This window comes from Ursus maritimus, unplaced genomic scaffold (genome assembly GCF_017311325.1).
Source record: "Ursus maritimus isolate PB19 unplaced genomic scaffold, ASM1731132v1 scaffold_7, whole genome shotgun sequence".
NCBI lineage: Eukaryota > Metazoa > Chordata > Mammalia > Carnivora > Ursidae > Ursus > Ursus maritimus.
Genome location: NW_024426885.1, coordinates 5,587,607 through 5,602,639, shown reverse-complemented (window position 1 = coordinate 5,602,639; position 15,033 = coordinate 5,587,607). Strand labels below are relative to the sequence as shown.

Here is a 15,033-nt window from a genome sequence, read left to right as displayed (position 1 = left end):
GCTGTTAAGTAGAATCATTGGATTTCCACATAAATTACTTGATGTTTGTTCTCAAAGTTCAGAATTACTAAAAGCTTTAGTCTGAATTTAGATATCCAGGAAAAGGAGACAAAAGAAAGAAAATTAAACTGTGAAAAACACCACTTTCATGTAAGTATGTGCGTACATTTACATATTAACTTGAAGGAAAACACATTTCCTTATAATTATAAACAATATCTTGACTGGATCATTTAATAAATACTTTATGATGGAAAATGGAGATGTTTTGGGTTAACCCCCCACCCCAAAAGATAGGTTGTAACCCCTGTGCCTCAGAATATGACCTTATTAGAAAATTAGGAACATTGCAGGTATAGTTAGGTAAGATGAGGTCATACTGGGTTAGAGTAGGCCTTGAATTCTGTGCGATTGTTGCCCTTACGGGAAGGGAGGAGACACATGAGAAGGAAGCCATGTGAGGACAGAGGCAGCAGGTGGAAATTAGGCTGCCGCAGTCCCCGAGGCCCAGGGGCACCTGTGGCTACCAGAAGCTGGAGGGAGAGGAAGGGTTCCTCTCCTAGAGGCTTTGGGGGAACCATGGCCTTGCCTACACCCTGGTTTTGGATTTCTGGCCTTTAACACTGTGAGGGAAATAAGTTTCTGTTGTCCTAAGTCCCCACATTTGCAGTCATGGCAGCCCGAAGACAGAGGATTAGGGCAGGTAAAGAGGGCCAGTGGAGAGAGAAGATTGTGAGCTTGTAGTGGCCCACTTGAGACCCTGCACCTGTGCCCTGTCTCCATTCAGTGAGGAGCGGTCTCCTGACCCTCAGAGAGGTGGTGCTCTGCTATCTTTTGTGTTATCCTTTTAGAGAACTCTCTGGAGATGGAGGTGGTTAGCTGTGTGCCAGGTATGTGATAATGTGAAGTGAAGTTGGTCTTTCTTTGGTCTACTTCTTTCTTTCAGTTTGGATTTGATGTGAAGTTTATGGAACAGAACTTGAGGTGAATAAGAGATGCTTAAGTGTCATCGCTGCAGAGGGGTCAGGCACTGAAGTGAATGTTGGAGATTCTCGTGGTGCCGTTAACTGGGTGGCTTGTGTATGAGTAGATGGTCTCTTTCTTTCCCTCCAAAGAGAATCTCTGTCTGCGTTACTTCTTCCACTCCTTCATGCAGCAGATGCTGAGTCAGAGAGGCCTCCATGGCTGACGACTTCCTTGGTGTTGGGGATCCAGCGAAGAACAAGGCAGACTGGTGTGTGCCCTGGGGTTGCCAGTAGTCTAGTGGGAAAGACAGGCTTGGGACCGGCTGGTTATGATGCCCCGAGTGAATGCTCTCAGGGTGAGGACACGTGACCCGCAGGTGAGGGCTGCCAACCCAGGGGCGGGACAGTCTGGGAATGCTGCTTGGATCGGGGATCCTTTGTAGACACCCGCAGCGCCTCCAGAAAATACCCCTGGGAAGAGGGGGTGGAGTGCTCTCCGCAGAGGGAACTGTGTGTCTGAGGTTTGGAGTTCAGATGAGTGGCTTGTTGGAGAACCTGAAAGAATAAAACATGGACTGAGTGAAGATTCCCTGGATTCAGAATATAAAACCTGAGTGAGATGAAGGATTCGAAGCCCTCCGGGTTTCCCGGGGGGAGGGGAGGTTCTGAGGAAGAGCGAGGGAGCATCAGACCCATTTCTGTGGTGTGTCCTGCTCTGTGGCAGGCCTTGCCCTGGCTCTCAGCCCTGATTAATTCTGGAGAGCTCTGTCCTGGCCTGATGGCTGGGCCCTGTCCCCTGGGGGCCTCAGCAGAGTCCGTAGCCTGACTTGTAAACTTGGCCGGCATTATTAAGTCTCCGGCTTCCAATTTAGCAGAAACTAAGGAGAAATGGGCTTTCTTGCTTCCATTTGTAAGCGTTATTTTGCGCAATTGCCGCACAGGCAGTATTGCCCTGAGCCAGAAGGGCTGATGTATTGAGTCTAGACTGGAATTACGGTTAAGTATTTAATCAGGTCACTTTCAGAGGCTTGGTCGAGGGCATTTAATCTCTTGAGGCATTTTCATATGTCTTGTTTGAGGATGGCATCTCTGTCCAGGAGGACCGCAGGGAAGACAATGTGCTAACTGTGAAAGCAGCCATTGTCTGGGGAGACAGAAGGAGCCGGGGTTCAGAGCCACGTGTAGCTCTATTAGATACAGATGAAAATCCATGCAAGTTTATTTGTGTCAGAATCGATTCTGCAGCTCGTCGTCAGGTCCTGTTAGGCGCTGGATAGTTACTGGTCTGGATCCCAGAGGGGTTAGGGATGGTGTGCAGTTGCACTGAACTGGGGTGAGGTCTGGCGGTACCCCTTGCAGGTTGTGAAGTGTTTAGAATTAACCTCACCCTCCAGGCCATGGTTTGCTCATCTGTAAACCGTGGATAATACTGGTTGCTGCCCTTTAGTATTGCCACGGATTACAAGTCGACACCCAGGGCGTGCTGTTACGTACTGACCTTGCTGTCCAGAATCTGGTGGAGAAGCTTACCTCCTGGGCTGACAGTTGCAGGCTTGGGGATGCAGAGTGTATATTTGTGGCCTGAGAAGGGGTCCTGGCTCAGTGGTCTGCGAGGCTTCAACAAGGAATCCCTGGGGAGCCTGGGAGGATGCTAAGGGTGAGAAGGGAAGCAGAGAAGGGAGCACCCGATGGCAAGGAGACTACAGGAAGCTCTGCCTGGACTGCGGCATGGGACTCGGGAAGAGAGGGCAGCTTCCAGGGATGGGAGCTCACAGGGCAGGTTAGGGAGTGGGACCTTTGTCCTGAAAGCCACAGGAGGGAGGAACCATTGCAGGGTGGGGCAGGGGAGCATTTTCCGGCACAGTTGTTAAGTTTATGAACCAGTTGTAGGATTTACTAAAAAAGTCTTGAGGTGACATTCATGTAACGTACAATTAAGCATCACATGGTGGACAATTCAGTGGCATTTAGTGCATTCACAGCCTTATGCAACCACCACCTCCATCTGGTTCCAGAACACTGACATCACTGCAAAGTAAAACTCCCAACCCATTGAGCACTTGGTCCCCGCTCCCTCTGAGGAGGCCCTGGCAAGCACCAGCCTGTGCTCTCTGTCCGTGGATTTATCTTCTCTGGACATTTCATATAAATGGAGTCAGACAATATGTGGCCTTTGTTGTCTGGCTCCTTTCACTTTGCATAATGCTTTCGAGGTTGTTCCGCAATGTGTAGCATGTGTCAGTACTCTGTTCCTTTTTATGGCTGAATAATATTCCATTGTATGGACATATATGCAATTTATCCATTCAGCTGTTGATGGACGTTTGGACTGTTTCCACATTTTGGGTATTGTGAATAGTGGTGCTTTGAGCGTTCATGGACAAGTATTTGTTTGAACACCTGCTTCGGTTTGTTTGGGTACAGGCCTAGAAGTGGAATTTGGGGCCATATGGTAAATCTGCGTTTCACTTAGTTGCATGGTTCTTGAACGTAACAATGGACCCCTGCTGCATGATAAAGATGGGTCTCCCCTGCTGGAATTCATAGCTGACATCACAGAGTCATAGACTTCTGAGGTCAGTTTTGGAGTTCAGCGTTCTCCTGGACCAGTTACCACACACCCCCTGCTGAGCGAGGTCTCTGGATCTCCTAGGAGCCCCAGACGTGCAGGTGGTCCAGGAGCCCTGCTCTGCCTGGCGCCCTGGGAGTCAGTGGCTCTGACATCTGGGACGTGGAGGAGTGGCACTGGCTTCTAGTAGTTCAAGGGGAAAAATGATGTGGGAGACGGTTGAAGGCAGTACCGGGTCTCAGTTTTTCATACCACTGCTTAAAGTAGAGGTGTCAGCGGACGTTTGTGCACCCTCTGGCAGGGGTGCTAGCACTCAGGTTGCAAGAGGGAGGAGGAGATGAAGGGAAGGAAGACTGGGGTCTGCGCCCCACCCTCACCAAACTCTAGCTAAGTAATCGTGGGTGAATTACAATTCTCGGTGTCCTCATCTCCAAGCAACGTGATTAGCAACCTGCCTTGTACGGTCACGGTAGGGATAATGTGAGCTAATGGGTGTAAAGTACATGGACATTGCCTGCCACATGGTAAGTGTGATTGATTAATGGTGGCTATTGTCTTAGCTTCCAGCCAGAGTCACAACCAGGTGGCTTCAAACAACCAAAGCGTATTTTCTCAGTTCTGGAGCTGAAAGTCTGAAACCAGGGTGCTGGGGATTGGTTCCTTCTGGAGGCTTGGAAGGAGTATCTGTTCTTTGCCTCTCTCTAGCTTCTGGTGGCTTCTGGGAATCCTTGGGGTTCCCTGGTTCGTGGCAGCAACATTCCAGTCTTTGCCTGCACCTTTGCTTGGTGTGTTTTCTGTGTCTCTGAGTCTCTGTGTCCAGATTTCCCTCTTCTTACAAGGATACCAGTCATTGGATTAGGGACCATGCAAATTTTAACTTGATGACATCTGCAAAGATGAGACAGGCATGAATTGATACTAAAAGCTCTGAAAGGTCCAGTGACCCCAGAGGGATTAGAGCTTCTCAGAAATAAGATCTAGACAGAGGATTCCCAGATGACCCTGGGGAGGGTGGGGAGAAGGACAGCAGTGTGTCTTCACGGGAAGCTTCTCATGGGCTCCAACATGGAGAGCTAGCATGGAAGTTGAAGGGAGAAGCTTTTGTCCTAGGATGGGTCACCCCTGCTTCTGGTTCCTCGTCTGTTGAATGGGATGGTTGGCTTATCTGTGGTTCTCTCTGGCCCTGTTTTTCTGTGTTTTTGGTGGGAGCCAGTCTAAAGTGGGAGGTGGTACAACATAGAGCTTATGCATTCAGGCTGTGGAGTAAGACACTCCTCTCATCTCCAGGAACCGAAGTGTTTTCATGTATCAGCTCGTGATGGACACGGACCCTAGCCAGTGGGGGACTCAGTGAGAGAATGAATGGAAAGTGCTGGTGTGTGGGACACAGTAACTGGCATTCCTGTTGGTGAAGGCAGTTCAGACTCAATGCCCCTTTTCAGAAAGTTATTATAGAAAGGTAACAAGGGATTATCAGATCTTAAAATGGCATTAAGTCTTTGGTTAACAAGATAGAGGAAAAGTGAGGGCACATTCTTACGGGCTGCAATGACCATTTTTAGAGTATTGATGGGTAGATGGTGATTCTCTGGAGATCCTGCCTGTAGGGTTCTAGAAGATCCAGGATAGTCTTGAGTTGAGTGATAGGTCAGCATTCCCAGAGGTCTTGACTGTCTAGGGCCACAGGCCTGAAGACATCGGATGGACGCTTGCCAGGCCAAATATGGGGTCTTACATTTCGGGTGCAAGTTGCCTGACAAACTGCAAGATGGCAGAATGGGGCCTTCAAAACCGGCCTCCCAGGGAGACTTGGAACTTGCTCCTCTGTGAACTAAACAACAGTGGGACAAGATTGCTAGAAAGGCAAAATTCACTGCATCCCAGGCTGTCCTGGAGAAGCAGGTGGACGACCCACAGCTGGAAGCTTTGGAGGAGAGATCTGAGGATTCATGGCCGATTCCTTGTGTGGAAGTCAGTCCAGGAGAAGCAGATGGAGCCTTGTCTGTGGCACCAGAGGAGAGGCAAGGCCCAGGGATGCAGGTTGAAAGAGCCAGAGCCCTGCTGAGTACTGGGAAGCTCTTCTGGTGGATAGGGGGTGGACTGTCCTCTGGAGTACCTCGAACCCGCCATGGATGCATGCACGCCTTGATGCGTGGAGTGGGTATGACTCTAGAAGTCCCGAGTGGGGGTGGAATCAGATCTCTGAGTTTCTTTCTCCTGGGATGCGGTTCAATTACTGCTGGTCTTGGGGGAGCTTTTTATGACCTAGGAGTGAGGTCACTGCATAGTGTCATCGTGAGTGGCCCCTTCTTTCTCCTTTTGTGTCTTTTAACATCTGTCCTGTAGTCTGCTCTCCGTGGGTTGACTGGGGTGGATACCGAGTCAGCCTGTAGGCCTGTTTGTGGCTGGTAGAGGCGGACAGTGAGGACTTTGCCTTTAGACAGATGGAGGAGTGGAATGTCCAGGGGCTTGGGGCTCGGCAACATAGCATGGATGGGTGGCAGCCTAGACCCCTGGGAGGCTGCCCTGTGCGCCAAAAACCCTGTACATCAAAAACCAGGGATGTACTATATGGTGACTAACATAATATAGTGGTGCTTGTCTGCTGGATTCCACTTAACCCAGTTGGTATGGATCCTGGGGCGGGGCATGGTGTTGAGATTGGTGGCTCCTGCAGGGATGTCAGAGTGGAAGCATGACTTTATTTTGGGGGGAAGCAAGTGTAGCAGATGAAGACGGTTATCGTTGGTGCTGTGGCACGGTGGAGCCCAGCAGCAGCAGCGTCTCGTGGCAGAGGCCTTCCTTGTTGGGGGAAACTCTCCTTACCAGCAGGGCTGAGCTGCAGAAGCGACAGCATCCTTTTGTAAGGATTTCTCTTTTGTGTTGTCAGAGGAGCAAGGAAGAGGCTCTCAATGTCTTGTGGAGCAGGCTTGCTTCCTGCCCCTTCAGTTAAACGTTGCAAAGATTGCATTGTGTACAGTGATCTGTGAAGATGGTTGAACTTGGTGAGTTTTACACATGGCACTTGTTAGGGTTCCGTGTCCTGGCGCTGGCCTGGGGTTGAGCCTCAAAGGAACGGAGGAACACCCCTCGCCCCTGGGATGCTCTGCATTGGTGTGGGGGAGCAGGGAGACTGAGATGCAGAGCAATGTAGTGACTTTATCCAGCTGTAAATGATGATGTGCTTATTCACCGTGCTTCCTCTGAGACTGGAGTGTTTTGTGCCAGACGATTACTGCGGAGCAACTTGAATGTCTAGGACAGTTCTCCAGCAATCTTCAGCTATGTGAATTTGAAGTTATTTTTTTTATTCTTAACACCAGAGCATTAATTATTTTATAAGTAGCACTGTCTTTTCATCTTACTGAAATTTAGCTTTTCACTGCCGAAAAGTCAACACAGACAGTCTGGTACTTGCCTTGTCACTGGCACTTTAGACATCCAGGCTGGAGATCAGAGTAATGCCTTCGTGTGACAAATGCAGATTCTTAGTGGTGACCTTGAACATCATGAGCACATTGTAACTCAAACCTGCCACACCACAGTGGCTCTGCTGCCAGCCCCCAGCTCCTAGGAGAAGCCGTGCACTTGATTCACTTTCTCCTAATCCTATCCTTCGTGCTTAGGATCCAAACCTGATAAATTCTGCAAATATTTGAAGATGAGTTTCACTATTACCTGACCTATTGCAACAAATTGGAGCAAGCCTGGGCAGCCACTCTAAATCCACTTTGCAAGTTTTTAGGCTTTTATTTCTGCTTAAAAGATGGGTAGTAAGGAGGGCACGTATTGCATGGTGCACTGGGTGTTATACGCAACTGATGAATCATCGAACTTTACATCAAAAACCAGGGATGTACTGTATGGTGACTGACATAATATAATAAAAAAACATTAAAAAAAAGATGGGTGTCAACTTTATCTATTTTCCCACCCCCCGTGAGTTGACTTGTATGTAGCTCAATACCGTGGCTAGCCATGGCCTATTTCGAGTTGATGGGTTTTTATTTTTAATTTGTGTCTTTACTTGGTGGAGCCCTTACAGGCATAGGGTGACAATAAGGATTATGAAAAGTATGAAACTTTTCCTTTGGCACGAGGACTGTTGCCATCATAGCCACGGAAAAAGTCTCCGTTGGGATGTTTCTGATTTTGATCTTGAATTTTCTACGGAGAACATCATGAAGTTTGAAGAGTAGTTGTGATATTGATCCATTTCATTGGTTTCTGATTAGTGATCCTGTGGTTTTATCTTGACAGTGCTCAACGTGTGGTGGGCTTGTGCAGCCCACTGGAGGAGGGCAGGAAGCTGGAGCTCATAATTGCTCTACAGCTGATTGGGACGGGGTGGTCCCCAGAGGAATTCTGGCTGCCTTATAGATGAGGGACCTGCTGGGAGATGCTTTAAAGGGTCAACAGGGCTTTTCTGGGCTTGCCCTGACCTCTGTGGCTGCCCTGGTACGCCTCGCCATCACTCTCCAGCCAGGCTGAGCTGTGTCCTTGTAGCTCTCATTAAGCAAAGGTGTCCTGATCTCTCAACCTCCTTACCTCGCCAGCACTTCCTCCTTCCTTCTGCCTTCTCCATTCCTTGTCTGCCTGATTACTCTCTGATCCTGCTTCAGCGTTGGGGGCCCCCTGGACACTTGCCTTCAGTCTGCTTAAGGTGCCCTCCCATGTGCTGCCCACAACACCCAGTGCATTAGAGTCCAAGGTGGCAGGCTGTGTCGTGACCACCTGGTTACTGTGTTGTGACCACCTGGCTACTGTGCCGTTTCTGCCGTGAAACCAGAAGCTCCGTGAGGTCAGGGACTGAGTCTGCCAGCCCTTCTTTATATCCCTGGTGTCTGCTGCTGTCCTTGGCGCAGGGCCGGTGCTTGGTCAATATTTGTTGAACGAAGGAAGTTGAAATGTTTAAAGTTCTGGAAGACTTTTGATAATTTGTGGGAGCAGTGTTGCAGAATATTTGCTGTTGGGGCTGTTGGAGAAAAGAGTTACCAAACGTTTTGTGCTGAAGGCCAGAAAGTACCTGCTTTAGGCTTTGTGGACTACACAGCCTCTGATGCTGCTTCTCATTTATCCCGTTTTAGCCCCAAAGCAGCCACGGATGAGGCATCTGTGTATGAGCGTGCTGTAATCCAGTGAAACTGTTTCTAGACACCGAAATTTGAATTCGTATAATTTTTGCATGTCACGAAATAGTCTTATTTTGATTTTTTTCCCAACTCTTTAAAATGTGAAAACTGGGATGCCCAGGGGCTCAGTTGGTAAAGCGTCTGCTTTCGGCTCAGGTCATGATCCCAGGGTTCTGGGATTCAGCTCTGCCCAGGGCTTTCTGCTCATTGGGGAGTCTACTTCTCCCTCTCCTCTGCCCTTCCCCCATGCTGTGCCCTCTCTCAAATAAATAAATAAATAAATACCTTAAAAAAGTGTAAAAACTATTTTGGAATCACAGTCAGACAAAAATTTGTGGTGGACCAGATTTGTCTGGGGGATACAGTTTGCAGACCTCTGGTATATGTGGTTACTGGAGATGAGGATTTCGTTCACATTCTCTCCCGACAAAGGCAGGATTCCCACTTGAAAAGGTTAAAAAACCTTCCTATAAAATCAAAGAGAAATGAGTAAACCTACCAGGTCAAGTGGATTCCTCAAACTTTCCTTGACATACTTGTTCACTTAATTTACTTATGTGTATTTTACCCCAATAAGTGGAACTTTGATTCATTTTGAGTTAATTTTTGTGTATGGTGTTGGGTGAGAATCCAGCTTCATTGTTTGGCTCCTGTATATCCATTTTTTTCCAGCAGCGTTCGTTGAAAAGACTTTTACCCATTGAATGCTTTGGCGCCCTTATTGAACACCACTTGGCCATAGACGTGAGGGTTTCTTTCTGGGCTATCTGTTCCGTTGCATTGGTCTAGGTGTGTGTTTTTATGGTGGCACCAATCACACTCTTTTTTTTTTTTTAAAAATTAACTTATTTTTATTATTTTAGTCATTTCTGTGTCCAGTGTGGAGCTCGAACTCATGGCCCTGAGATCAATAGTTGTAAGCTCTACCAACTAAGCCAGCCAGGTGCCTCAGCCACACTGTTTTAATTATTGTAGCTTTGTAGTAAGTTTTGAAATCCGGAAATGTGAGTCCTGTAGCTTTCTTCTTTTTCAGGATTGTTTTGGCTCTTCTGGGTCCCTTGAGATTCCTTATGAATTTTTGGATAAATCTTTCTATTTTTGCACATACCTGACTACTTTAGCTGTGTCTCCTGTGCTGATAGTTTGAAGGACATCAGTTTTTCTATTTGTTGTATTTTAAATATATTTATCTTTTAATTTTTCCTCATTGGTTATGGCTTGATTCAGTAATAATTTACCCATAATCTACCAGATTAGTGTCCTGTGATAGACTAGCTCAGGAACCTCGGTTTAGTGTAGCTGCTGTCATTCTTCCTGGATGTTTTGGTTTGGTACCGGACAAACCCATAATTCGTAGTATTAGGCTTTTCTGTATTTGGATTCTGGTGGCCACAAGTGCATGCTCCTGAGTGAAGGGGATGGCCTTATTTGGACCCTGTGTTCCCTGGGGGTCATGCCCAGAGGCTAGGGTTAGGGTTAGGGTCAGGAAGATGGTGGCTGGCCCTAGGACAGGGTCAGGGCTGGAGTGGCAGTGTCTTCCAGGTGAAGACAGATTGGGAGGAGGGGCAAGAGACCTAAGAAAGTAGGCACAATTTATGTTTCCTCGCAAATGCCTTTCTAACCTTTGAAAAGTCTGCTTGTCTAAATTAGAGGCAACAGTAGCATACATTTCTGTGTTGTTTCTGTCACCAACAAGAAATTGACGCAGTGAATTAAGCGTGGTTTATATGAATGGTGGCAGACCAGGGGGCATTTGAGGACTCAGCGACTTGCTTCGCTTTATTATTTTGGTTAATTTGTTGGGAGTTGCTTGAGAATGATTTGGAATAAACCCGTCCCAGGAGGAGGAGATCCATGCTACCGTTCTGCTTATTCTTTCAAACCAGGGTGATTTTCCAAATTAGATAACAGAGGGAATCTGGGGCATTTCATACTCAATATAATTTTTCAAAGTACCTATTTCAGTAAACAAACTCGTCCCTCCAAATAATTCAGAGTGCCAACTTTTGTAGTTGGCCAGAGTTTGTTTAATTAGGATATCAAGTAAAATTTGAATCGTATTGACAAGAACTGGAGTTGTGATAACAAACAGTAATTGCTGACTCTTTATCTTATCAGGAAAATCAAAAGTGTCTATTGAATTATGGTGACTCTATTATGTTGCTCTGTGAACTCACCAAGATAATCCTTTTGAGGGTGATTAAATGTAATCATGAAACTGTATAGACGAGAAAGCAAACAGATGGATAAACAACCAAAGTAATTATCAGTTGTACATTTACATTTTTCCATCACTATTTCAGGGACCTGGTCTGGAGTAATTTGTTGGGTCATTGTCTGGAAGGATAGCCTTCACAATATTGCTTGATTGATTTATTTGCCCTGAGATCTGACGAGAGGGCGTGTTAACAGTGTAACCTCCCAGATACTGTTAGGAGCTTCAGGTTTGTCTTGGTGTTTAGTGGACAGAGAGGAAGAGAAAGTTTGATGGTATATATTCTGTGGTTATGAAAGGAGATGCTATATTGTATAAAGAAGTCCTCCCAAAAGAAACAGATAAAAGAGATTACGTTTTATGGATGTATTGTATATACCTAAATCCTGATGAAATTCTTCACTCTATGGTGCCAGTTTTGACTCTAGTGATCCTTTAAAACATAAACACAGCAAATCAATCTGCCAACAACAAAAATCTGGTAAAGTCATAGTTAAACAGAATTTGTGGGTTTTGCCTGTTTGAGTAGTGTTTAATTGCCTTTCCTGGAAACTTTCTCCTTTCTTGCCCAGCCTTTGTAGGTGGGGTGCTAAGAGTTCAAGATCCCTTGTGAACATATTGTTGCCTGTGGTTCTCTGTCCATCCTTTTTTTTTTTTAATTGAAGTATAGTTGCCATACACTATTATATTAGTTTCAGGTGTGCAGCATAGGGATTCAACATTTGTATACTTTAGGAAGTGATCATCCCATAAATCATCTGTCACCTTATAAAGTTGTTACCTATTATTAACTATATTAACCACATTCCCTATGCTGTACATTGTATCTCTGTGATTTATTCATTTTGTAACTAGAATTTTGTATCTTTTAATCCCTTTCCATATTGTCCCTCTCCTGCTTCCTTTCCCCTCTGGCAACCACTGTATTGTTCTGTGTATCTGTGAATCTGTTTCTTTTTTGTTTTGTTTGTTCATTTGTTTTTGTTTTTATTTAAAAAAATATTTTCTTTATTTATTTGAAAGAGAGAGACAGACAGAGAGAGAGCTTGAGCAGGGTGGGGAGAGGGAGATGTTGGGCTCCATCCTAGGACCCCAGGATCACGACCTGAGCTGAAGGCAGGTGCTTAATGGACTGAGCCACCCAGGTGCCCCTTGTTTTGTTTTTAGATGCCAGATATAAGTGAGCTTACATGATATTTGTCTTTCTCTGTCTGACTTATTTCACTTAGCGTAATACCCTGTAGGTCCATCCATGTTGTTGTAAATGGCAAGATCTCATTTTTTTAGTGACTGAGTAATATTCCATTCTGCATGTTTATGTGTATATGATCATGTATATGCATATTAGATATATAATATGTATAATTTACACATTTAATTCATTCATTGGTCAGTGGACACTTGGGTCCTTCCATATCTTAGCTATTGTAAATAATGCTGCAATTTTGAAGAACAGGAAGGAGGAAGGAGAGGGGGTGGGAGGTCAGGCAGCTCCGGTGTTAATCCAGCCAAGAGATGGTGGTGCATCTCTCTTTTTGAGTTAGTGTTTTCATTTTCTTTGGATAAATACCTATAGGTGGAAATATGGTATTCTTTTTAAATTTTTTGAGGAACCTCTGTACTCTTTTCCATAATAGCTGCACCATTTTACATTCCTTCCAGTCGTGCACAAGTGTTCCTCTTTCTCCACGTCCTCACCAATACCTGTTCTTTCTTGCCAGCATGTCTTTTAAGCTGCTCTGTTTTGGGTATTCTAGGATGTGGATGGTAAGCTCACATGGTGAGGAGCTGAGGGCCAGGAGGGTGCTGGGTATGTGCTGGCGCTCTGTGACGTTTGGTCATTGTCCCAGTTCCTCCTGCATCCTAAGTAATGGGCGCGTGGAGAGGTGGGCTCAGCCCCTCTCCTTAGTTTTTTCAGTGGAGTGGAGATCACTTTCTAATTCCAGTTGAAACTGTGCCCTGGATTCATTGGGGAGCGGATCGCCTGATGTTACAGTAGAAGTAAATCTTGAAAGACCTACGAACAGTAGAATCAAAGAGTAATAGATAACTCTGCTCCTTATTTCTGATTTGCAGGAAGTTGCCTTAATGGAATGAGCCGGTCTCCAGGGATCAGCCATCTCTGCGAACCTGGGACCTATGATGAAGCAGAGCAATATCATCCTGCTTGTTTTTACTGTAAATACACTCAGCATTACACAAATTCATTAAGAGATAACCATGATCTGTCCTTTTGGGAAGCTTGTAATGGAAAGGAGGGGATAGCTGATGATTCCTCTGGCTGGGTATTTATTTACAAGGCGTTTCTTTCCAGAAAATACTTAATAGATTACCTGTTTCACAGCCTCAGTATAGGCTCTTTTACTTTTCACGAGCACTTGTGATTTTAATTACTGTCCTAAAAAATGTTGATTTCCCTTCCTTTTTCATCTAGAAATGATCATTAAAATGAACAAACAAAAGTTTAAGACCTTCTTTGAACTTACTGCCTTACTTTCTTCGAAGGGCTAATTTGTTTGTGGTCAGGAGCACACACTCTTGGAGCCAGACTGCCTAGGATCAAATCCCAGCCCTGCCACTTCTCGCTGGGTGACCTCAGGAGGGTCAACCTGCGCATGCCTCTGTTTCTTTCTCTGTAGAACAGAGATGGTAATAGTGGTCTTGGCATACGGCCAAGGTGATCGTAAATGAGTTAGCATATGAAAGCATCTACCAAATGTTATTTAAGCTTGCAATCAATGAGTGGATTTAGGATAAAGGCCTACATTCAGGAAATAATTACCAAGTGCCTACAGAATGCCAGTGCTGGGCTAGACCTTGGGATACAGTGTGGACTGAGGTAGATATGGGGGATGGCAGGTAACTAGACAACCATACCACAGAGCGGTGGATGGTAGGAGGGAGAAAGGACTATCACAGAAGGCTTCCTGGAAGAAGTGACATCTGAGTGGGTGATTTGAAGAATAGGTGTGAATTAATGAGATGGAGGAAGGCAGGTGGGAGTCTTGTAAATATATCTGAAGGCCCAGAGGCACGAGAGTGCCTCGACATTGACATGCAGTCTGGATCATTCTGAGGGTGAGAGGAGGATGGAGCAAGGAGCAAGATGGGCGGGAGAGCTAAGCTGGTTATAAGCTTTACTGAGGGATCTGAGTTTATCTTCAGATCAGTGAATAGTTATTAAAGGGTTTCAAGCTGGAGAGTAACCTCATCTGATTTTGTTCTAGAAGGATCCCCTGGGTATTTTGAAGAACAGGAAGGAGGAAGGAGAGGGGGTGGGAGGTCAGGCAGCTCCGGTGTTAATCCAGCCAAGAGATGGTGGTGGCCTGGGTGACAGCAGTGGCAGGAGGAGTTGGAGAAGCCGCTGGATTTGAGAAACAAGGGAGTGACCCACGGTGCAGTGTTGTTGACTGTTGTGGGGGGAGCAGCGAGAGAGGCATGCAGACTGGGTGGACGGTGCTGCTGGTGTCTGGGATGGGTAGTCCTGGAGGAGGGTGGACTCCACGAGGGCACAGGGCCTTGTTTGTGGCAGACATTCGGGAAGGCTTTGCTGCTTTATACAATGAGCAGTGAGCCCTGTTGGGAAGGGCTGAGTGTGATGTGCCTTCTCATCTTGAGTGTCTGTTGCCAGGGATGTCTGTGATCCTGGGGCGGGGGAAGTTTCAGTGGCGAGATGGGTTGGTGCCCGAATGGGCAGGTTGGGGTCACAGTCCAGCTGTGGGAGGGAGAGAGCACTGAGCAAGTAGCTGGAGGGAGGCATGTGTGCTGGGTGTGCTCTGGGGACTCGAGTTGGGTGCCTTCTGGACTGATGAAAGCAGAGAACGAATCCCAGCTTTGCCAGTTTGTCTGTATTAGTTATCAGCTGCTGCGTAACAAAGGACACCAAACTTGGTGGCTTAAAACAGTGTTTAATCATCTCACAGTCCTGTGGGTCAGGACTGTATGCATGGTTGTGCTGGGTCTCCAGGCTGATTTGTGAGGCTGCATTCCAGGCAAGGTCATGTCAGGGTTCGGCCCGGACGGGATCAGCTTCCAAGGTCACAGGGCAGTTGTTGACAGGATTCCTGAGTGGCTCTCAGCTGAAGGCCACGGGCAGTTCCTTGCCGCATGGGCCTCTTCTTAGGGCAGCTCACAACACAGCAGTTGGTTTTA

General features: G+C 46.5%; 1 protein-coding gene across 1 annotated transcript in view; it reads left to right on the top strand.

The window, feature by feature from the left end:
• DOCK1 (dedicator of cytokinesis 1) overlaps nucleotides 1-15,033 on the top strand; it is a 495,125-nt gene that overhangs the window by 19,299 nt on the left and 460,793 nt on the right. The window contains 1 exon segment of the mRNA XM_040623969.1: nucleotides 12,958-13,059. Within this exon segment, the coding sequence (XP_040479903.1) occupies nucleotides 12,958-13,059 (102 nt within the window).